Raw genomic sequence first — 25,756 nt, forward strand, 5'->3', positions numbered from 1 at the left:
TGTGACAGTATGGACTAGGTCTTATTTAAGGAGAGGGCTTTTATTAAAATCATTTTTATAATTAAGGCTAGGTCTTATTTCAAGGAAACACGGTAGTAAGCAGTGGTACGGTACAGGTAGACAGTTGGGCAGACTAACAAAACTGTATGACCGATACGGTACCGGCTGTCGGACTTCAGGGCTGCCAGGTACTGGTACCCGGACATCCTATCTAGTCAGCATAGTATATATAACACCATACTTTAAGCCTTCAAAGAAGATATTATGATATACAGGATTCAGCTAACTTTCGGTGCGACATTGGCAATCAACGAAGCAACAGATCAAACTAGGGTTGGATTATCCGAATAGCGGATAACCGGTTAACCAAGAGGTATTTTGCTATCTGATATCCGGATATTATTGTAACGGTTAACCGGATAATGGAACAGTATAAATAATGCATATGCGCATTAGTGATTTTTATATTTTTTGTTGAGTGGCCACTGACATCTCTCAGAGCATATAATAATCACTAATATCCACACTACTCTGCCTATATTTTAGTCATCCGTGTAATGCTGGAGTGAACTTGACTATTACATCACAAAACACGCAGAAAAATGTGATTATTGCGTATTTGCGTTATAGAAGAGCCCGACTTACGTTAAAATAAAAGCATTTCTACTCTAGATATGAAAATAAGTGGTAAGCTGCACGAATAAATCCAATTTCGTATTTTTGCGATTTTGCAAATTCATCAAATTTGAGTTATTATTGCAATTCCAATGAGTATAATTTATTTAACAATAAATGCAGATTAATTAGCTTATATCAACATTTTCGGGAGAAAGGTCGGGTTCAGTCTCGTCGGTATATAACGCAGATAATTGTATTATTTCGCCTGGAACTGAAATGGCGGCAGTAGGCCTATGTTATCTATCGTCGTATCTATCTATCGTTAAGAGAGTAGATCTGAAGCACACATTTTTGACTGAAAATAAGGAAGTAAATGCTAAGGAAAATATCACGACTCTTGATTTATGAGCCAGTGATAGATAAAACAAAACTCTATTTTAGGCGCTGTTGAATCGCCAAAATTTCGTAATAATCGTATTTACTGAATTTACAACAAGGGTAACTTGTCACGGAATGTAACTTCTTTTCAAATTAAAACTGGCATAATGCCGATGTTAACTCCCCAAATAATCACGCGACGCGGAAGAAAACGATCGGCGATGATGACAAAATTAGCCTGTAAAATTCGACCGCCTTTATTAGTGACGTTTTCGAAAATTTTAAAAAGAGGAGGAAGGGCTGTTATTACATTTATGGTTTTCATGGAATTTTCACAAACAAATTTGTTTGTAAAATGGTCTATAATATTTCAGCAAAGTTTAATTTGACAGACTTTGTATCGTGTCATGTTTTTCATTTACTCATTTAGGGTGGTAAGTAAAGTTGTTCAAAAACTGGCGCAGCATTGTTTTGGCTCTGTTAATTTAGTTTAAAAGATATTCGAATGGAAATAGATTTGAAGTTGTGGCCTAATTAGTACAAACGTGAGAATATTTACAGTGGCATGTTAAATAAGTGAAGTTTTCAAATTAGAAAAAATTCCTGACCACTTTGGTATTTTCAAAACCATCAATTTGCTTTGTTATTAAAATTTTTGTTCAAATTACTCATATTTTCCTATGTCCCCCCTATATACTATTTTTTTTTTGGATACTTCTCTCACCGAAATCAAATGTTCAAAATGCACGATTTTTTGTGTTCATGTTTTCATTTATATGTATGCTCTTGTGGTATATATTAACAAAGTTTATTTCGTCGTGCAAGAAATCACAAAATATTATAGAACACAAAATACTATACATGACAATATTAAATTTCATTGCAATTGATAGGAAGGTGCGGATGATCAGAAATGATCATTGTGAGTCTGCGACACTAAAATTTAGTACGAGTCAAAATTTAATGAAAAGAGGCTCTAGACACAAAAGAAGCTTTTAAAAAAATTAACAATAAATTAGAAATAATATAAATCTTTACATATTATTTGAATAGGAGAAAATAACCTAGCAGTCGGAGGAAAAACAAATAGGACACAATATTTTCAAAACATGTTTCATTTTCTTATTCCGCTGTACATCGGTACGATTACAGAGCTTAAAATATCATTTATTGACACGTTCAATATTAAAATGCACAATCATTCTTATTCAAGGAAAATAATACATATGTGAGTATTTACAATAGCACTGTGTGGTGGTTTTTGGTCAATTCGCCGCTAAAATCGTGCGAAATCGGTCTCTGAAATCGGCAGTAACTATCCGGTTAACCGGATATTCAAAATACGGAATACCCGGATATATCCGTTATGCGGATAGTAAAAATGATAGGTATCCGAACTAACCCTAGATCAAACTTGCGAATGAAAAGCAAAACCGCCGCGACCCCTCAAAGTAAGGTAAAAATTGCGTCTGGCAGCAGCCGTCACGCTCCGATGGTTCGTATGAAAGTTGGTAATGGACTGACCTAATAACTAGCACACCATTCTAATTTTATTACCATGCTTAATTAGACGAAGAAACAAAATTTAATTTTAAATGCAACTAACAATAGTTATTGTTAAAGTAGCATGCTGTTTAACTTATTTCCCTTTTCCTTACTGCATTGTGGCTTAACACTAAATCGAACAATCCCGTCCCTTCATCTCAGGATTCCATATTATTCAATCATTATTTTAATTCAATTTGGAAAATCCATGACACGGAAAATGTGATACTCTTTATCATTTCTCTATTTCAATGTACTTCTATACCTTCAAATTGTCTGACTGATGAAATGCGATCATGATAGGTTTTATGGAAATGCAACCTAAGTATCTTTATTGAATCCTCATCCTTTTAGTCATTAGTGGTATTCAGAACTATAAAATACAAAGTACCTTGAAAAAGCGAATACCTTGACAGAACTTATTACATCGCATTTCACCAAGCCTGGAAGGAACGCATTTTTTGCTAGATTAGTCATATAATACCTAAGACACTCACCTTTGAGTGGTACATACCATATATGCACATACTCTTATAAACTTGAATGTTTCTTCCATTTATAGTATGTGGTATCATCACTCAAGGGTGCCATATTTAGTCCAAATTTTATTATTATGTTTACATGCAGTATGTTTCATGCTGTATTGTCTCTATTTTTTGATGTTGATTCGTCTTACAAACTCCTTTGTACAAACAGTTTTGCATACTCCACCCTTGCCCTTGTTGCCAAACTCATCCATCCTCCTTGCACAACTGTCTATATGAAGGACCATATTATAGGCCAGGGATGGCGAACCTTTTCCAGAGAATGGGTCAAAAAATTATATTTTCATCGCGGAACAGAAGATAGTGGGTCACAGATATTTGAACAATGTTTGTATCAATAAGAAACTTCTGAAACATATCTTATTAGCATGTCTTCTATCAGGGACTCTTATGGCACTCGATTTTAGGAAATTAGAGTACGAAAACACGCATACGAATTACCAAATACGTTTAGGATGATGCGCAAATTATTTACGGTGAATTCCTTCCAAAGAGTTTGGAGGTAATACCACTCTGATAGTGTTATACTTTTTGATCAGCTTTATACCACATTAAGGCACTTTTACACTGTCCCATTGTTATTTCTAGGTTTTTATTTCAAGTCTGAAAAATTTTGTTTTCTGAACGGCATTGTAGGCAAGAAACTAATAAAATGCAAAGTAGCTTCTAGTTCTCGCAAATGACATTGTTCTCGCATAACCCGTAAAACAGTCTGCAAATGCACTTCCTGAAGAGACAAGACATTGCGAGATATCAATATCAATTGCATTGTTATGTCATAAACGATGTCTGAGCCAATAGCTGAATAAAAGATGCTCCCAAAGTATGTGTACCAAGATGACGCACAACCTGAACATGGTATGTGTACCAGGTAAGGTTTCAGGTTATGCGTCATCTTGGTACACATCCTCCCGGAGCAAGATTAGGGGTTTTGAAAATTACCATACCGGCCAGGAATTAACAATTTAAATATGAGCAATCGCAGCCCTGACTGCCCAAACGACGGTGCATTATAATAGTTTACTTATTGTTAGACTAATTTAAGGCCGGTTTTATCAATTATAATCGCAGATATGTTGGTATTTTATTTCTACTTTATTCGTGCCTTGGTGGGTCACGAATAAAACGCGGTGGGTCACTTTGTGACCCGCGGGTCAGTGGTTCGCCATCCCTGTATATAGGCCTACTTATTTGATTTATTGCATTTTATGCTTATCATAAGGGGTGTATGCCGCACGCAAGAAATCGCTGAGATCGATCAGCGTAACCCATACAATTGTAGATATAAGTTAGTATATTTGGTAATATCTTGATTTTAAAAACAGAAGTTCAAAATCGTAATACAACGTCGTGGTTAGGGCTTGGCATTTCGAATCGAATAGTAAATTATTCGAATCGGTTTAGAGCAAATTTTCGAATCGCCGCCATCTTGTTTTACTCTTTCCGCCAATGGTCGAGGTAAATTTCTCAATTTTTTTTTCATTGAAGCCATATTTTTTCAACACAATTCTGACTTATGACTCTTTTCTGTATTGAGGTATTGATGAAAACGTGTTTTTTTATTGTCAGTGATGTATTCTATGTTTTCAGTAATTTATGTGTCTGGAGGACCTAAAATACTAAGAAATTTACATACAATTTTATACCTTCCAAGTATTCGAGATTCGATTCGAAAAAATTATTCGATTCGATTCTGAAATCATCAGCCCTAGTCGTGGTACCAAAAAACGTGACGTCATAAAACCCCTCGTAAAGGTGGGAAGCGGGCGTTGCTGATTGGTCAGACCGCCCGGTAGGCCACGCCTACGCAATCATTCACGATAGTGACTACACCAGTGGTTTTCAACCGGTGTTCCGCGTCAATGTGTTATTTCACTTTTTTGTGGTTGACATATCATAATATATGATATAAAATTTTACAAACTAAGAATGAAAAATAACGTATTTGGTTTCAAGATGAATCCGTTGCGTGATAAGGATGATTACCTGGACGAATTCTGGTCTCCAGTGGCGTAGCCAGGGGTGGTTTTGCTTGAAAATCCAGTTGTGAATATTTTGTCTGATTTTTCAGCCCAGATAACTCTTGTTGAACACGTAAGTGGACCTATGAATCGTTTTGATATTATGTTGTTGTTCTTGTTAATATTCTTCTCTCTTCGTCATGATAAAATCTCTTTTCTCTGCGAATACTGAACCAATTGCTTTGAATTTTTCAGTGGTTAAAGATTGATTTTATTTTCAGAAGGCTATTACTTCCTAAATTTCCTATGAATCTTATATTTCATCCGAAATTGCGCTGTATTACTTTTTAATTGTGAGAACACGGTTTTTAATCCGCCAAGCGTGACGGCTGACTGTGAAAATTCTTGCGACTGGAAACTCAGAAGTTTTTTGAGGGTACGGTACCGGTAAGGACTGCTTCGCTCTGGTTCACGTACCCATATATTTGAGCACCCTCGCAGATAACGGTTCCTAGTCGTAGCTCAAATATGAATCTCATTCTTTTCCTATGAAATACGTTGAATCAGGTTCCTCCATGTGTCCAATTCGAATACCATGTTTCCATTCCCAATGTTATTATTTTTTAGGACTGCCTTTTGAATATTGCGACTTATACTAAAGTTTCCCGGAAGACATAATTACAATTGAGCCATTTGATTCAAAACTAATTTTTGCAATTGCAATTGTCACGTCAATATTGACTTATAAAAAGTTAATTGGTTTGAGATGATCAACAGAGTGGATTTTTCAACATTCATTTAATTTTCACCACCGACCTCTAAAGTGGAATTTTTTCAATGGTGAAGTAAGACGAAGGAAATGTATATTTCAACGAATTTATAAAATCAAGATAGAACTGAATCACGAACCATACAAATATAAAAAAGACAATCGATAATAAATATTTATTCATTCGGATAACGGAGATCTATTCCACACACCCTTGTGTGAAATATAAATTACTCGAGCATGTGGATTAGAGAAAATCGTGGTATTTAATTATTTTCGTCTGCGTTTTTGTTCTGGGGACCCGAGAGCACGGCTCGACTACTACGGTACTGGCTATTTTTCATTTATCGGATTTCAATCCAGCTTCATGCTGTCTACAGGTTTTTTTGCTAGGTCCTTGTTCTTAATTAATCTACTGCCAACGCCAGTTTTCCCTATACTACCATGGCCTAATTACCGACTAGCTTCCGTTCTAGGGGCATCTCACTATTCTTATTTTTAGGAACGAAAAGTACATATGGATCGTTTTTGGAGACAAAAAGTAGATATGAATCGCTTTGTTGGACATGAAATTTAAATATCGATAGTTTTGTTATTTTTTGCTAGAAGGCTATTTTGTTTATTTCAAAAATTTCTGTGGGGCTCTATTGTATTGTTTTTTTTTGTGACGACATCATCAAAATTGAGGGGAGTCCAGCAATCCTCTTGCGCATCAACTTATACATATAAACAAATTGAACAAGTTTCTCAAATAGCCAAGAACGCACCACTTTTACACTCTTATTGCCCAAGCCGATTTGGCGAGAACTTGTTTCTCAGTGCCATGTCACAATGGTTTCCTCGATTACGTATTGTCTGTTTTATTTATTCACAAATTGTTAAATTAAACGACTGGCGCTGCCGCTCAATACTCATTATTTTGCACTTCTCTTCAATCTGAAACGCCTTTCCCTACTTCTGTTATACTGAGTATTCTCAAATGATGAATAAATAAACTTTCGATTTAGAAGGGTGGAAGTAGTATTTAATTTACAAATATTGGGATGCAGTTTGAAACAGAGAAAAAATGAAAACTTTGACGACATCTATTCTCTAGGGAGCAATTTTAAACCATCCAAGACCTTAAATCTGACCTTTTGCAATAAGATATTATTATTTATAGTAGTATAATAGAACTCTGTACAAAAATTGTTGAAACAAAAAAAAAACGCGAACTTGAAGTTGGAGAACAGCTTATATCATCTTCTACAGGTTTGCAAAACATTATTGATCTAAATAAAATATCATTTGATAAAAACCCTTCACCAGTAGCCATTGATATCTCTGCAAGGAGTCCCAGAATCTGTTCGTTTCGACATGGTCTACCCAATTAATTACGCGCAAGGTTTTAATAAGAGATCCGAACCAAAGATGTGTAATCTGCAAGTCTAACGCTTTGACGGCTACTTCATCAGATTTAGAATAGTTAAAAGAACATTTTTCTTGTTCAAATTCATCTCAAACAGAACTAAGATACCATGTTCATGTCTGGTAATTACTGATTTAGAGTTTGAATAAGTACAAAACTGCATTTAGAAGGCATGAGACAGGACAATTTGTAGTGTTGGGGGCTCTATGCAAGCTACTTGAATATTTAAATGTGGTGGGACCTAAAATCAATATAATATTTTTGCCCCTCAGTGTAAATACCTTTTTGTAGCCATTTATATGTTAGAGGCTTACATTTAAAAATTAGACCAATAGCCAAGACACGATTGCATCCACATGCTGGCTGTTAATATTAAAGATATTACTGACAAAATGCCTTGTTTAAATTTTGATAATTAAATTTTTATCTTCAATGCTATCAGTGATGTACTCGAGTATATTCTCCTTATCAGTATTGTAAACAGAGGGTCCTAAATTAATTTGAAAATTAACCAAAATACCATTGCATGTCCATGAATAGATGGAAGCAGCTTCAACTGATCCTGGATCAAAGCATGATCAGACATGATAAGCTTTGTTGCATTTTCATCTTGAGACTGATCAACCAGCAGACAACCTTGGAAAATAATTTCTAATATAACTGGATGTCGGAATCTGTTCCACAATAACTGATAGACTCTCTGAACCTCACATATATTATATTGATAGAAAAGGTGAGGCCCAAAACTGTTAATATGATAGAAATCATATTATCTCTTTGTTATATTAACCAGATTTTTTCACGTTTATGCATTAATTCTCTTGATACATACCTAAAGCAAGCAATGGCAGTTCAATGGATAGAAATTGTTGTGCAATCGAAATTAAATTAGTTTGCAAAAGAACAGGACAATCTATCAAAAAGTTGTATGAAACAACAGCAGCTTCGACCTGAAACGAAAAGTTATACAAAGAATAAAATTTGAACAAAGAGATTGAAAGAGTGTCCAGAAGGCTTTTAAAAATCAAGAACATGTAACCATGTGGATGTGGCAAGTATTGTGAACCTTGATATCACTCCAATTACACAACTAGCCTGAATTTGAGAAATGTAATTCAAATTTTGCCAAACTTATTAGAGTCTGGCATGAAAATAGCAGAGATGATACATACAATATTCTGTAACATAACAGAGAAAACAATAAAAGTAGAAAATTAGTAAGTTATAAGAAACAATTTCTTCATTGGTACCTTCCGCTTAGGAATAGTGCAAACATTTACACTATCAATAAAATATAGATATGAACGTCAGAGCTGCTGCAAAATCCAGCAAAGAGAATTTCAAACATTTAAAGTTTTCATAAATCAAGGCCAGTGATAAATTCATCAGTTCATATTAGGGCTGTCCAAGCTAACCAAATGTTCGAAATCGAATCGCAAATTATTCAAATCGTTTTTTGGCTGATTTTCGAATCGCTAAAATTAGGTACATGAAGCGAAAACCACTTTTGCAGGATGTTTTTCATCTGGCAAGCGGCGGCGCTTCGAGCATAGACCACTCTTGCTCCCGGCTTAATTAGTTTCCCAATATTTCTCTCGCCTTCATTTTGTGATAAACATGTCATTCCTAATGCCCGCCCAGTGGCACATGATTAGCCATTTCATGCATGGTCATCATAACTTGAAAGTTATAATCGGTGATGACGTTTTTGAGAGAGAACAAGGAGAAAATGGCAATTTAGAAAACGATAGTTCCATAAATAAAATCGATTCGAAGCTGTTAAGTTAGTTATCATAGGAACATGGTACAGGCAACTCAAAGCTGAAACAGGTATTGTGGGATCCTTATGATGGCAATACCTTATTTCAATGGAATTTGTAATTTCTTATGAGGGCAATACTGTAAAATCCATCTATATACCAAGACAAATAATGGCACTCTTGAATTTTGATGGCTGTTGTACACTAACAATATTATGGTCATCAAATAATATTGTCATCAAACTTGCTTCGAATTTGTTAAATGCAATTTTGAATTTGAGCAACAGTTTTATCTATATTAATGGTGGATATCATTTTGCTGGAAATTACACAAAAAAAATCGGACTAGTGAATAGGATTAAAATAGCATTTACAGGCTTTACATGTCCTATTAAAACTGAATCCATTAGAATTAAGATTGCAATTTTTGAATTGTGCAATTTTTACTCTTAAAGCTCGACAGTTTTCGAAACCCAAATTTTGGAGTCCTCCAATTTTTTGACCAGTTCATACGAGCGTGTGATCTCCTTTCATAAATCTGAAACATTGTATTGCAAAATACCAGCAGTAAGTCAGATGTAACTGCACATACGTTACCACAACATCGAAAGGCACGTGTTCATTGTATAATAGAGACAGATTTAGGATTGCGCAATAATATTCGATTATTCGGTTCGATTCGGCGAAAATATTCGATTCGAATCAAAAAATTATTCGATTTTGGACAGCCCTAGTTCATATGTATGTCTGGTAGTAGGTTCTTATTTTCTTACTGACCTCCTCTTCACTGAGCGGTGGTGTCATAACATCCAATGGTAAAGTAACACAAGTCTTCCAAACGGTGGAAAAACATGGCAGTGAGGAAATACAATCATGGCAGCCTATATCACGAAGGAGATGTCGAAGATAACAGACCTGAAATGTCAAGAAAAAAACTCACAGATCATCACTTTTGCGAAACACCACCATAGATGCACCCAACACTGTAAAATATGTTCACAATAGTCTCGACACAAGATCTTATTAATTTCAGATAAGAATCTGCAATAGGATTAAGCTCGTCTTATCAGTTATTTTATCTGTATCCCATTGGAAATAAATAAAAAATCTAAAACAACCCTAATTCTGAAATCTTAAGTGACAACTTGATTAGAATGTGAAGTTATTTGCACTGCGGGCCGCAGACGTTTTTGCAAATCTTGACCATTAGCAAAGTTACGATTTGGGTTACAATTTACATAAAATATAAAAAGCAAATTTATTCATATATATACCATTAATCGAGTCAATAATTACTGGGTACTGAGTCGGGCTGGGCATATATTCGAATTTTAAACTATTACAGTGCTTCTCAACCTTTCATTGGCCGCGTACCACTTTTGTGTTTTTTACTCTGGCTGCGTACCACCGAAAAATAAAAATTGTGGGGAGAATAAAGGCACAAGAAACGCGATACGGTAGCATATTATGTGGCACTACATCCATTTTTAGACCTTCGTGCAAAGTTCCAAATTATTTATTATATGCAGTAACAACGTATTAATTGCGTGCAAAATCACGAGAGAATTCACCGTCAGAGCTGAATAGCTTTAATCATCGCGAAACGAATCGAATTATCGCAAAACTCGGACGAATACACTTTGGTCGGCGCTAGCTTTAAATTATGCCGATCGGCCAACACGTACATCTGGTAGCAATGGTAACACCGTTAGGACGTATCAAGGCGCATTCAAGGTATCTCGACACACGTCGACGACTGCCGCAAGACGCTCCCTTCGTTGCCGATTTCTTAATATAGATACATTGTGGACGTACATTGTGGCGGAAACATGCCCGTCTCGTTTTCTTTTAGGTGGGCAACAGCGAGCGAGATATAAAGATAAGGACTGGTAACCCTATAAACCCGTTCAGCGAATACATTTAGTATGAAAGATAAAGAGAAATCGTTTCCGTCATATTTTAGCCAACTCAAAAGCTAATTGTTGCAATAATTCAAAACGGCTCGCGTACCACTTGGAAAGCTCCCGCGTACCACTAGTGGTACGCGTACCACAGGTTGAGAACCGCTGAACTATTAGAATAGCAATTTACTATTCAAAAATTTGGTAACAAATGACGCGACAGGCCACTTGCGCGTCGCTTAAACAAACGATTGGAGTTCACAACTCACTTGCGGATTTCCGACGAAAAAACGGCAACCTAAATTGAAAAGGGCAAAACAAAATACTAAAAATAAAACGGAAAACACCATAAGTTAAGTTCTATGATGGTCCTCGACCGATTAAAAACGCTTTTTTAGACATTGCAAATCGCAAAATTTCGGGTGCTACTGTAGTATCCGTATCAGGGCATTTTCCCTTAGGATTCTTTGCTTTACTGCCTCAACATTGGTACGCACAGCACTGGAGCGCCGTAAGTGGTATACAAACAGCTCAGATTTGTCGAATTCACAAAAATACGAATCGGATTGTCATGATATTTTCTGAGTAGTATTGCTTCTATTTCGTCAACACAACCTCAGATTAAAATTATCACAATTAAATTAATATTGAAGAAAGGGGATTTTTTATTTACTAATATACTTTAATTATATTTTTAATAAATACTAAATCAAGTTGTACTTGCTGGAAATTTATAGCAGATAGTAGGATTTTTCTAACAGCGATAACAAATTCGCAAGATCGCAAAAAATATGTATCAAAACTAAATATAATCGGGCAATATATTCTCACAATATTATGTTCGCAGATTGCCGTGGCATTAGAGAAGTAGTGCTTTCATCTTGTCATAAGTCGACGCAACCGCGAGTGACCAACTTAATTAAAATAGAAAGACATTTTATATTCTCGTCGTCGTCATGAATTGAATATTATGCGACAGAAAAGGCCATTCATACACTAAAAAAGTTGGCTCTATCAACAAACGCGCAATTGCGGCGAATTTCCGATTTTGAAATTCGTTAAAATTCTGTTCTGTTTGGTTTTATTACTTCTTCACACAGAGTACATTTGCAATAAACACACGTTGAGCCCGCAAGGGCTTTCGCCGGCGAGAAAATAGTCTGCGACCAATAAAGGTTGGGAAACGCTGCTCTATTCATTAATGTTACAATACTTAGTCTTTTGCAAAAGCATTAAGCTGTGAAATGTTGATTAACCTAGTACTTTAACTTTGAAAAATAGACTTCATGATTACTTGTCTCAATGTCACAAGTTGCTGCAGCAGGAGTTGCCATGTATTTGGACACCAAGTATTGTATTCACGACACAACTCCGCTGCTACTCTAATAGCTCGCGGATTGTGTTGAAATCTTGGTGATGCAAAAATACTCCTTGCCACTTCATCCTTCTTTCGCTTCTGGAATTCAGCACCAGGTATAGAGAATCCGATGGCATCAAACTCAGTGAGATAGAATAACAATCGCAATTTCTCTCTATCAGAAAATAACTTTAGAAGACTATTTTTGATTTGAAAAGATATATTATATGCTAGTTTCAGGCAACTGATTTCGAGTGAGTCACTAAATTTTAGTCCATTTCCTGAAAATTATTTCCTATGTACCCACATTAGAACTTGTCATACCCTAGGACTATATCGTTTTCCAAATATCAAAGAATCAATATATTTACCTATAAATTTAACCATTAAAACACAACGGTAACAATGAACTGGTTTATCTAGAAACACTAAAATTGCTTGACAAGTGGAAATAACTACAAATTACGCTAGTATAGATGACAGAAAATATTATTTTAGCCTTTCAAATAGAAATTCTGTATGTGCAAACAAAATACATCTCATTCAACAAAGTTATCAATTTGTCGTGTTGAAGTGGGGCCATATGAGCTGTAACCTATTAATCCTCACAGAGCAAATATATGGAAGTTTCATTAATAAAATTTTGTATCAATCATAGCAATACATTACCTAATTTCAGGAGCTTTCGAATTTGTCAATTCCTCAATCACATCGTCATTAAAAAGTATCAACACACATTGTAAAGCTCGTACTCGACTTCTATTCATCAAGCGAGGATTGTTTCGGTCAAAAGCAAATCCTAACAGATATCTACAAGAAAATGAGGCAATAATTTTAATAATAGTTACCCAAACATTGCGCATTACATAAGTGCTAATTTTAACGTAATTCATTATCATGAGGATGAGATAATGCCTTTTCATAAAGTGGCATTCAACTTACAAATCGATAAATGACAATATAGAGGCAACCAAACTTTTTACACCATAAGTTTGGCGGTCAGCAGAAGCTCAAATTAAAATTTATTGAGACATTGTCACCGGTAGGGATGTCCGTATCCGAATACTAAACTATTCTAGAATGCTTCTGAAAAAACATTTCGAATATCGTTTAAACTAAATTAACAGAACCAAAACAATGCTACACCAGTGTTTAAATAACTTCATTCCCAACATGGGTAGGTGTAAGAAACATGTGATGTGACATAAAATATGATTAAAGTCTGCCAAACTATACTGAAATGAATTGCCGAAATAATATGAAACATTTTCCGAAAAAGTTATTTTCCAAATTAAGTGAAACAAACTGTTGCCATTTCAAGCTTGTAATAACAGATGTTGAAGCCAATCAAGATACTTCATAACAAATTATGACTGCAATGCTTTCTCCCACATGCTTTCCAGTTAAAAAGGTAGACGAAATTAAGATGGCGAGTGTTACAACTTGCAAGCATTGCGATAAATTTAAATTACCTGAATAAGATGATATTTCACAACCAAAATGAAGCCGACAAACAGCTATACCATTCAGAAACAACAAAATTAAACACGCAAATTGCCGGGCAACTAAGTAAGATTTGCACTGGAATAAACACTTACTATTATTTGTAAGAGCCGTTTAGATTAAACATTGTTTTTCGTAAACTTCGAATAAAATTCGCTTGTTTGTCATACTTTGTTGCGACGTTGTGAACAAAGAACGTTTCCATAATTTATTACACAACTTAAGCATATATTTGTACACAATTTATCTCATGTCGGATCTCGAATTTAGGTGAGGTGCCGCAGCAAACTCCGAGTTCGAAACGCTGCCTTATAAAATTTCCAAAACAACGAATGCGATTTCACAGCACTTATTTTATTAATAAAATCGCTGATTGTTCAAAATCAGAATCGAAAATCGTAGAGATAATGTGTTCGTTAAAACGGCTGACATTTTTAGCGTTTAAAAAACTTTTATGTGGCGGTAAATATTCAATCCACGAGAACTACAAGAATTTTAAATATCATTTTGTATTAATTTGTTTGTGTTCAAGGTAACTCGTGGTTACGTCGACTTACGACAAAATGAAAGACTTCTTTGGACATAATAATGTGAGATGCGGTTGCGTCAACAAAATATAAGCTTTATTAATACTCAAAATACCATGGCGATCCGCGGACATAAAAATGTGTGGCAAAGTGCTCAATTATATCTTGTTTTGATTTGCAGTTTCACGAATTTGACAAATTTGTGCTGTTCTTGTAATACTGACACCGCATTATCACAATGCTTTTAATATAAATTTAAATAATATCACCGTTAAACAAATCCCTGCGCTGGCAATAAAATTTCATGGAGTTGAATTTATTTCAAAAATTGATTGAAGATACTAAGATACTTTACATTAAATATTTTATATCTCGCCATAATTTGGAAAAAAAGTTACGCCAGGCCCCGTCGGTAGTTTAGAATGAATAAAAAATGCCACATGCTCACAATTAATTGTCTGATCACACTGGTTGTATAATCTTTCAGATAACGAATCATTAGTGAATTGCATATACTTATGTTAACTTACTTAGCTGTTTGCTTTGTCAGCATATGTGATAGAACGTAAAGTAATCTGATGACATCACCACACATAGACAACGACGTTCCAGGACTTTTATTCAGCATTTCTATTGCTTTCATATTAGCAATGTTGATAGTCTTTGGAATAGAAAAAATATCATAATTAACAAAATTGAAAAGATTTCAATTTTCATCTAAATTTTCTAGTTTCTATCAAAAAACTATCAATACATATACAATAATGATTCCATGAGCAAATTACCAAATCGTCATCATTCGCTTGCGAAGTTGAATCATCAGACAACAACCATTCCATACAAATAGACATTCTCAATTGAAATATATTAACTGAATGAATTTCAGCAATTTCGTTCGCCGCTGAATGAATATCTTAAAAAAGTAGAAACAAATATGATGGTTAAACAATTGGTAACAACAAAACTTTTTATAATGCACTCATCTTTTATTAATAAAGGTTCAAGCCAAAATATGTAAAAACCAATGTTTGGCTTGCTTGCAAAAGTTTTAAATTGCACAAAGTATCAAAGGGGAGGATTGTGCAACAGATCCGTGGATTGTTTTATATTTGGACCTGAATTATTATTGATACTTAGGCCAGGGTTACTGAAACTGAGCCCCCAGGCATTTCTCTCGGCACTGTGAGTCAAGGCTATCACTTGGTCCATTCACATTGGCTGCATTAATTAATTCGACTGCAATTTTTTGTCTGCAACGCATTCATGCTTCGGCTTGTAAGCTTTTTTATTATGAAGCGTCACAGTCAAAACAACAGATGGAAATCTGGTAGAAGAAAAAACTAATTTTTTTAAGAAAGCAGGAGGTCACATGGTGTTGATGTTGAGAGTCTTCAAAAGGTGGCCATGAATCAGGAAAGTTTGAGAACCACTAACTCAAGCAAAGTGACAACATAACAAGCCATAAATTGCAGATTATTGATTGAAAGCACCTGGGTACTTCTCTGCATCCGGTTTATAATATCTGTGTATGATACTTGGATGTTGATAAAGAAGATGAATCAAATTTTTTGGTGAGTGGGCCAGAGACATGACACTCTCTGTAACAAGATCATTTTTCTGGAGAGCATGTTCTGTTGCAACGCTGAAATTTAAAAAATCAATTATTCATTGGTAGGTTCATCTACAATAGTCAATAGTGCACTTGACATTGACCAGATAGTGATATTCATCTGAAGTAAGACAGGAAAATATATATCAGGTACAACATCAAAGTTTTTAAATACTAATTCAGCCATTTAGAGAAATCTATAATTCATCTATGTTCACAACTCTTTGGAGAATTCTATAAACTATAAAAGTATATAAATGCAAACGTAATAAACTTTTTTCTTTATTTAAACAATATACATATATTAATGTAGACTCATGGATTCAAATGGATGCTTCCAAACCCCTGGGCAAAGCCATAGGGTGTTGCGAAACACTGATCAGTTGAAAAGCAATGATCTAATTAATAATAACTGAGCTTCCGAGTAATATTCGGCCATCCTCTCATGCATACACAGATATAATTGATGTAATTTATACTAATGTTACCAAATGTGTTGAATAACAAGCATTTACCTCAAATAAAAAGATTTCAAGATTTTGCAAGTGTTGACAACTGTAGAATAATCAACAGCGTCTTTAGGTAACTCAGTTAACCATTGTTCAGAGAGTCGGAAGCACCTAAAACCAAATATTATAATTTTAGTAAAATTGATATGCTCCAAAAAGAGTTTCATTGACAGGCAGTGACATTGATTATCTGTTTTCAAGAATACAAATGTAGTGAAACATTTCATTGTCATCTAGTTTTAATTTTGGCAAATGAATATTCTATGATTCTATCTATACTGATTAGGTGATACTAATAGAAGCATTTTTCTATCAATCTTGATTGGTAAGTATGTTGATGGGTATTTTTCTGTTAAATACAAGCGATTTTTCACGAAAGCGATGTTGAATCTGCTCCAAATTTTGCATGTGCATTCATCATATCTCGAATCAGAAGCCTATTAATTTTGGATGAATTATGTCGTATAATTAGCAAGTTATTAATTAATTAGTGCTGAAGAGATCTAGATTTTTGCAAAGCTGGGAACATGTATAACCTAGATTTTTGAGGCGAGAGCGAGTGTGAGTGCGATGCGCAAGTTTCCATCGAGTAAGTTTTCACAGTATTGTGTCAAAGCGAAGGATACATGCCGCTAGATCGATGCGTCGGCGGTCTCTGATCGCTAGCTGGTGTTGATATTTCATTGCACATACAGTGGATTCAGTGGAATTTACTTTTTTATGAAGTATCCGAATCCCGGAGCCAGTAGCAAGCATATTATTTGTTTACTTTTTACTTCACAGTGGCGATAAGGATGATCATGTGTGATAAGGAGAATCGATATTTGTATGTAGATGGCATTCACATCAAAATCACGAAACATACTTTAGTCTGCTTACAAACTCATTTACAGGCCATTATGACCACATCTTTAAATGATTGATTTTGAATAGATATATAAGTTCTATAAAAAAACATTCTGACCATTCGCAAATCTCTACTTTTTGCTCAGAAATTGGCAATAGTTGTGCGATCCTTTTTGCAATCGCAGTTTTCATTCGTAAATCCTGAACCATGTCAGTTAAAGATCGAACATCTTTCAACTCTTCCAGAGAAAAACTGACATTTCCTTCATTTTTGTCCTAGTATATCAAAACAACAAATTAAAAAATATTTACATTGCTGAACATGTAAAGTTTTTTTTATATACATAAATGCTCAAAGGTTTACCAAGCATGTAAATAGTTCACTTCATTAGATTTAAAACATATTCAACAGAATATGGAAGGACCAAATTCTTACAGATTCAACAGTGCAAACTAATATTTATATAAACTGCATTTGATATCATGTTGTCTGTGAAATTTATAATTTTAGGAAAAATAAATTCAAAACCTACAATGTGTGTTCTTATAAAATTATCAGCAGCTGTCATAAACATTTTATCACTACTTAATGATAAGATGCGAACGATAGGTTCAAGTTTCAAAGCCGAATTTTTGTTTAGTTCAGGATTGATAATTTTCCATGCAACACTTGCATCCCCGAAAAGTAGTGGATGAAGAGGAAGCCTGAAACAAATAATTATTAGATGTAAAATGTATTCAGCTGTGTATTGCGGCATAAAGACTCACTATATTTGCGATAAACATTTTTACTCATTTTACATACGTATAATTTAGCAGGTGTTGGTAACAACATACTTGCAAGTGTAGATAGAAAATTACCGTAAGAATGTGTCAAAGACAAAGTTTCGGATTTTCAGGTTCGGATTTTCACTTCAATGGTTAAATGATTAAAAATAGGCTTATTATGTGTACATGCAATAATAAGATTTCATATAAAAATGACGTAGGTACCTCTGGGCTGATATTTCAGGTAGTTTATGACTAGTCCCCGATTCCGCCTTGATATTCCAATTCTCTCGTTCATAAGCACTGACAGTGCTGCATCTCTTTATCAACTTTAGACATTCTATAAGCTCTATACCCTGATAAAAATAGATGAAGATAGAAAATTTGATTATTGATTTGAAAAATCAAGTTAATTAACAATGTTAAAAAATATGTTAAAAACAACTATATTGCTCCTGATGATAGAATTCTGCATACAAAGACATTTGTATGTACACTACATTTCCTAATCTGCACTTATTCGAATTATGGGATAACTGAATGAATTCATTTAAATAATTCGTTCAATCTTGTAATAAGTAATTTCGTTTTTAACAGTTTAAAATTAACTATAAAATATATATTGACGAATATAATTGCAGCCCATGCATCCGAAACAAATACCTGGCTAATTAATCTCATCCATGGAATGAACTGGTATCCAGACGAGAGGCTGTGGTTCGCAGTCTTATCGGCTTCCTTCTCCCCCGGGATAAATATGTAGGTAAATCATGTCCTATAGCTAATGAATACTATAAAAGAAGAACACAAATTGGGAAAAACCCAACCAATTTACCTTTTTGACATCAACTTCAGATTGTACATTGTTGCAATCTTCGATAAGATTGAGTAGAAATTTGGCTCGTTTATAATAGTATGGACTACATTCCAGTCTCAATATTTTCACCAATTGCTGACAAAATTTCCTCTTATCACTTACTCTACTTCTGACAAAAGCTGTTTATAAAAAAACATGAAAAAAACAGTTATAAATCAAATAGTAAACAGATTGTTCCAGCCATTTCAACAGGCTTTCTGTGATGTCTTAAAACTGTTATGTTATATAATTGACGTAATTACCATCGGTATTGGAATATTAGTGATATTGGCAATATCAAATATCGGCCTATCGGATTGGTGAAAAAAAATGGTATCGGTACATCTCCAGTATAGGGTGGGAAGGTACATACAAATAGCACACTCGAACATATTGTTCAGTCACTCTCAGTCAGGGTTACCATCACACTTACCCAGTTCCTTTTTTACACTGGACCATGGCCTATTGGCATCTGGTTCCTCACATTGCGGTTTTGTTGTTTGGTTTTCCCATTTCATCAGTCGAATATCAAAAGGTAAATGCAATGCTGAAGGGCTAACAAGGATACCATCGCCAGATTTGAGTTTTTGTATTTCAGTTTTTACAAGGCAACTTGGATCAGAGAGCAAAACTCTCGTATACTCAATAAGAGTTGAAGTGATATCCATATCAAAATCTCTGAAAAAAATTGCATCATTACTGGTTTGTAAGATTGCTAGAAAATATGGATATTTGGAAAACTGTTTATTAATAGTTTTAATAGATTTCAAAATAAATACATAATCCAACTTTAGGAAAGGTGAATGTGTTCATATGAAAACCAAACAAATCGAAGCAGATGGCTGGTTACATTAAGCATAAGATCGGCGATGCGTGCTGCTTTATAATGATTGTTTCAAATTCAGCTTCAGATCAAAATTCATTCCGATTGAACCATGAAAACTACAGAAATCAAAATTTTACACCAATAGCAAAATCAAGCTTTTCACTATTTCCGGTCATGAATATCGTGGGAATTGTTCAAGATGAGAAATACTTGTGAATTTTCTAGAGAAGTTTGATTATATTCACCAAATCTTTCAAACTTCATGAACATAGGTATATTTTTTATGCAAGGAGTATGTATTTAATGTAAACTGCAAATAATTTGATTCTCTTTAGAAAGCGACACTGTTCAAATCTCAAGATTCGAAATGGTTTAAGAAATCACATACCTCCTAGAGAAGTAAAAGTTTATAGGTAAATGCTACTAATTGAGTGACCGTGAGCATGAGCAAACAAATAAAAATGAACCATCCGAAAAACTGACATATAAATGATATGTATTTTCACCCAAATACTACTATTGTTTGTTATTGTATTATTTTTTATTTAACGCGTGTAATACCAGAATTCTCTCCGACAAAAATACATGAGTTTGAGTAAGAAACTGATCTGCGTACATAAATTTGATTTGTCAGATGAAATTTTGGAGCATTTAAGCTAGGTGCAAAACTTTCAATGTAACTCATACTAAGTAAGATTATCATTGAATAATTTGAAGTATTTCACTGTTAGTTCAACATATTAAAAGCAGAATTGATAAGGTTAACTTCACATACAAGCAGAAATCCACCAAGAGTTGTCCTTCCGAATCTCGATGATAAATCAATTTATCAAGTAACTCCCTCCTATATGATTGATGCGAAAAGTGAGCATGATCATATGGTATCTGAAAATAGTAGTGCGGAAATTATGACAAAATCAGAGAAGCAACAAAATATTCAAATTTCATGAATAAAAAAGAAAATTGGTATGTAAGGAGTCCAAAGCTGTGGAGACTAGAAATACTGAAAAATTTTGATTCAAATTCCTAATCCAGATTTCAGATTGTGAAAAATTTAAGTTTAACTCAGAAGACTTCTTTCAACACTATTGAAGATATGAAATCCTGACTCCAGGAAACCAGACTCATGACTCCAGGAAATCAGACTCATGGCTCCAGGAAATCAGACTCATGACTCCAGGAAATCAGACTCATGACTCCAGGAAACCAGACTCATGACTCCAGGAAATCAGACTCATGACTCCAGGAAATCAGACTCATGACTCCAGGGAGTTTGAAAATATGAGCCCATCTCAAACTCTTATAATAACATGCCAAAGACTGCTCAGCTCTGATGGAATGAACAGCGAATCTTACTTTCTTGAAAAATTCAAAAGAAAATAGAAGTGCTCATTCCACCAGAAACATAAATATTAAATGACCACTAACTAACCAATGTCCAATGATGGAAAATATGACATGAAAAAAACAGACCTGCATTGGTTGAAGAGTTTTTCCCCATCTTGAACTTAAAAATAAGTTTTGAAATCTTTCTTCTTGGTCCATCAAATTCAACCGCATTATTGCAATTCCTGCTTTTGCTATTGCCTGGTAGAATTAACCAAACAAATTAAGATGAACGATAAATGCATATTTAAAATAAAGAATTAGATAACAGGAATCATTGTAATAATATAACCTTTTTCAAGTAGGTTCAAGTATTACAAATTAAAGAATCGTCATTCACTCCTTCTGGCACTAGTGAGATGAATACCATCCATTGGCACATAAACAAAACTAGTTCCGAGACAATTCTGAGTTTTCGAAAATGTGCCCTTTAGTGACCCCACCCTGTTTTGTATTTTTCGCCCCTGAGGAGCAATCTGCCCTCTTGAAAATCACTGATCTAAATTCTGGTATATGGTATGAGAAACTAACACAACATGGATTGTTATCATAAGCGAATAGTTTTATTGAGCAACACAAAACAAGAATATTATGTGGTTTGAATGCAGAACACTCACCAGTATTTTCTTGCAATCTTTGCCAGCTTTATTCAACTCTCCTTGAAGTAACTCGCGAGGTTTGGATTTTGACATCAGAGTAAGAAGGCCGATGATAAGATCTACGTCAACTACTTTCGCATTGAGCACCTTCGAACAGAATATTTTTTACTGTGAAGTTTCATCCTGAAGCACACATTACAAGAAAATGAAATCTCATGTTGGATTATATTACACATCAACATGCACTTATTCACATACAGAACAATGCCGATACCTGACATGCAGTAACATAGAATTTATGCTAGGAATTAGACAACAGCTACTTAACATTAAATTTCCACATACAAAATTTATCAGTGTAGAAAGATCTTGCTTGAGCCCGGCAACAACAAGCATAACCTATACAAATCATGAATGTGATTTGAACATGAATCTCAAATAAGTTGTTTGATTACAAGAAATGTGCAGAACATATCACAAACAGCTTGTTAATGAAGAGCAAACAAATAATAGTTTGTTTTATGTTGCTAGTTAAAATATTTGAAACAAATGATGAATTGGAAATTATAACTTCTGAAACAAATCTCCCAAATTTTTTTTTAAATATGATTATTACAGATTCATAAATACCTTAGTTATACAGTTGTCGATGTGCTCAGAGAGCATTTTGTCAACACCTTCAAGCATTGATAAAAGATGTTCCAATACCTTATTGCTTTCCTCTTTATCCTAAAATATAGAAATAATCTCTGCAAACACTGTTTGATTATGATGGTTAAATGCTCTAATTGATAAAATTTTGTATTGTACTAATTGTTCACATTCAATGCTAACACAAGTTGAGGAATAGGAAAAAAATTTTTATGGCCTAATATGTAATCTACATTTTATAACAAATTTTACATTCATCTAATATTTGACTTCTTGTTAGGCAGAATATTGAGTAATTTATAGGGATGGCACAAAATTCGGATCCGGACTAGAATTCAAGTCGAATCCAATGATTCTGGGCACACAGATTCGATATCGGGTCCTTATTCACTTCTGATTTGACTCATTGGTGTCTCTATTATGTATGTTCACCTCTATGATGTTCAGTACAAATAATATCGCGTTCAAAATATGTGATTGGTCACATAAGATCTCTACAAACGCACATTCGTATGTATTGTTGTGAAGAAGATTTCACTTCCTTCATTGCTAATGTATTGTGCTTTTGGCCCAATAACCATGAGTATGAGCATCAACTGGACTAAACGAAACAAGCATACTCTTTCATTGTAGCAGATTATTGCTCCATTAAATCTAATATAAATGAAACCATAGGAATCATACCAAGGGGTTCCATCGACTTGCCAGTCGTCTCATGCTTGATCCAACACACATTATCATCCATAACAGTGACAGTTGTGTTTGTTGTGAGTTTTGTAATATCGTTGTCATTGTCAACGTTAGTTGTTGTAGTTCAGCGATGTCGCAATGACTGCTATCTGAAATAAGAGAAAATTTAAACAAATCCAAAAGAGGAAAAAAATTGAATGAAAATAGAAAATCAAAGGCTTCTTAGAACAGTTAATATGATATAAAACTTTTCTTGAGCTGATACACAATATATCGCTAAAAATTTAACAAGTCAAACATTGCCACCATGGGTAAGATGTTGGGCAGTGGGTTTGAAGACAAGATTTTAAAAGGCAATTCCATCAAAGTTAATGATTCCAACATGCTTAAAACTAAGCCCGCCCCACCCCAAAAAAAAGTTGCAGTTGGAAAAACAATTGAGTTTGAATAATTATATAAAATCCGGTTACAACAGGTTAAAACGAGTCTTGTAATAGTTCGAACCATGTAAATAAATGCATATAAAATATCTGATATTTGCTGATGTTGGCTATTCAGAAATATCAAGTATATTCTATCTCAACTTAATACTCACTTAAAAAATTTTTGCAAGTCTGTGTAAAAGTAGGTAAAATTTCATGTAATTGTAACATTAAACCATTGTCTTCTTCCATATAAGGACACAAAGTCGTTAATTTTGCAAAAGGATTTTTCTTTGAAATTGATTCCTGTTAAACAATGAAGAGACTAAAGTCTATTTGGTTGGAAATGATAGATTTGATAAAGTCATTGATACATAATCACCACTGCACCTCTGATTACTCTGCCTGGGTTCGCAGGTTCGAATCAAACGCGGGGATGATTATGTGCGAGAGGATTGCTGGACTCCTCGTCGCCGCAGAGTGGTTCACGTAATCGCTGGGCGGTTACGGCTTCCTCCGCCATCAAGACATGCTTCCAAAAACAAATAACTAATCGCATACCCGACTTGCCGTGGTTCGCAAATGAAAAAGCCCTCTTACTGGCTTTCCTCTCCCCTGGGATAAATATGTAAATCCTATCCTAATGCATATTTTGAAGCAAAAAATAACATTGGAAACCAAATTATTGTCCTGAATTTCGATTCAATCCAGTGCTAGTGCCAGTTATTCTAGTGACTACAGGTTGTTGTACAGTAAGCAAAAAAAATTACACATAAATTCAATTACAGTAACGATCTTACCCTGACAAATATGTCCGACTCAGTTCTGTTGTCCGTTACTCTTTGTAATCCATTGCAAAGGGTTAATATATTACACATCCCCATTCCATCTATTATTTTTTCTGATTTACAATGCATCATTGCTTCAGCAGACAATTCTAGAAGTTCTGAAACATAAATCATATTTGCTTCATTAGATAAGGTTTTAAAAATCAAGTTTAGAAGCATGAAGAGCCCATAATATTTCAAAAAAGTATTCGAATATCAAAAAAGAATAGAATATTAGAAATCTTTAGCATCTTATACTTATGAATGTTTGAGTTGGATGAACACTACGTAAAAATAATAGAGAAAATAAAATAAAAATTTTCTTTAATCCCTTCAATAAATAAACTCACGCTGAATAACACCTAATATTTTCTTAGATGAAAGAGGTAATTGATTCATAGATTCGATGACAACTTGAAATGTTGTTTGAGCTACTTCTTCATTTGGTGATATCCGCAGTTGATCTCTAAAATATAGAATTAGATCGTTGCCATGATAAATGACTGGATTTCAAGTTTGCATATCCTGATTTTTTTTATTTCCTTTCATGTGAAGAAGTGATTCTCAGTTCATTCCTATATAAGCGGTCTTCTGCCGGAAGATGAAAACAGAAATTTTTATCCCATTTAAAAAAAAATTAACATCACACCCCCGACCCAATTCAGTCATTTCTCAAAACCCTTTTTGATGAAGCCACTGAGTACTAATCTAGTCAGTAACTAATCAGTAAGTCCCCTAGCAAGTGAAAAAAATGCCAGAACCAATTTTCGAAAATGTTATTTCTTACTGAACTATGATTTGAACACACATACACATGGCTATCATTGATCATGTCATGTCTAACCATACAATGAGAAGACATGGCAGTCAAGCCCGAAGGACAAACCATTACATCACACATTAGTTCAAGCTAAGCAAAATTTATCTAGTAGGATGATGAACATGAAGGACTGCCATAGGGGTCAAGATTGATGCAATAAAAACAGTGTTTACATAAATTTAAACAAAAAAAAATTCAGATATATTACCCGAATTTTGAGCTCATAGAACTCAAAAAAATGTTGAAAAAATATACAAAAGTGATAGCTCTCTATGGACCTCTTCCTGTGTATTGAAAACTTTAGATAATTGGTCAATTAGTTAAGTCCTACTCCCAATGATAGATAATTTACCTGCAAAGATGCAGTGCAGTAGAAATGCCGAAACCACCTTTCTTTGCCGCATTCAACGCAATCCAACCTCTTAATTTATCGCTCGGAGTTTGCAAAATGCTAGCAATATTTAAAATTTGTGATAAATTAGTAGCTGGAGTATCAACCGTATCATGAAAATCTTTGATGTCCAATATTTTGTCACGTCTGAAGAATAAATCAAAATAATAACTAAATAAACAGTATCTAGATTAGGTTGATCGGTTCGGTAACTTTATACCATATAATGGGAAATTTACAAGTGGACACCGACAAGAATAAGTTCATTCAAAAGCAATTGACTT

General features: G+C 34.3%; 1 protein-coding gene across 1 annotated transcript in view; it reads right to left on the reverse strand.

Annotated features, from left to right (window-relative positions):
- Positions 1-6,818: 6,818 nt before the first annotated feature.
- Positions 6,819-25,756, reverse strand: part of LOC120342407 (kinetochore-associated protein 1-like) — a 36,228-nt gene continuing 17,290 nt past the window's right edge. The window contains exons 26-49 of the mRNA XM_039411225.2: positions 25,434-25,619; positions 24,612-24,727; positions 24,235-24,380; positions 23,608-23,740; positions 23,007-23,161; positions 22,302-22,400; positions 21,690-21,818; positions 21,160-21,273; positions 20,462-20,571; positions 19,294-19,538; positions 18,840-19,000; positions 18,230-18,360; positions 17,770-17,941; positions 17,355-17,512; positions 16,397-16,501; positions 15,763-15,914; positions 15,058-15,185; positions 14,803-14,933; positions 12,912-13,052; positions 12,180-12,417; positions 9,762-9,899; positions 8,057-8,174; positions 7,745-7,860; positions 6,819-7,087 (exon numbers count right to left, since the gene is read on the reverse strand). Of these exons, the coding sequence (XP_039267159.2) occupies positions 7,055-7,087; positions 7,745-7,860; positions 8,057-8,174; positions 9,762-9,899; positions 12,180-12,417; positions 12,912-13,052; positions 14,803-14,933; positions 15,058-15,185; positions 15,763-15,914; positions 16,397-16,501; positions 17,355-17,512; positions 17,770-17,941; positions 18,230-18,360; positions 18,840-19,000; positions 19,294-19,538; positions 20,462-20,571; positions 21,160-21,273; positions 21,690-21,818; positions 22,302-22,400; positions 23,007-23,161; positions 23,608-23,740; positions 24,235-24,380; positions 24,612-24,727; positions 25,434-25,619 (3,355 nt within the window). The 3' untranslated portion in view covers positions 6,819-7,054. The remainder of the gene's footprint in view (positions 7,088-7,744; positions 7,861-8,056; positions 8,175-9,761; positions 9,900-12,179; positions 12,418-12,911; positions 13,053-14,802; positions 14,934-15,057; positions 15,186-15,762; positions 15,915-16,396; positions 16,502-17,354; positions 17,513-17,769; positions 17,942-18,229; positions 18,361-18,839; positions 19,001-19,293; positions 19,539-20,461; positions 20,572-21,159; positions 21,274-21,689; positions 21,819-22,301; positions 22,401-23,006; positions 23,162-23,607; positions 23,741-24,234; positions 24,381-24,611; positions 24,728-25,433; positions 25,620-25,756) is intronic.

The sequence above is a fragment of the Styela clava genome, chromosome 1 (assembly GCF_964204865.1).
Source record: "Styela clava chromosome 1, kaStyClav1.hap1.2, whole genome shotgun sequence".
Lineage (NCBI taxonomy): Eukaryota > Metazoa > Chordata > Ascidiacea > Stolidobranchia > Styelidae > Styela > Styela clava.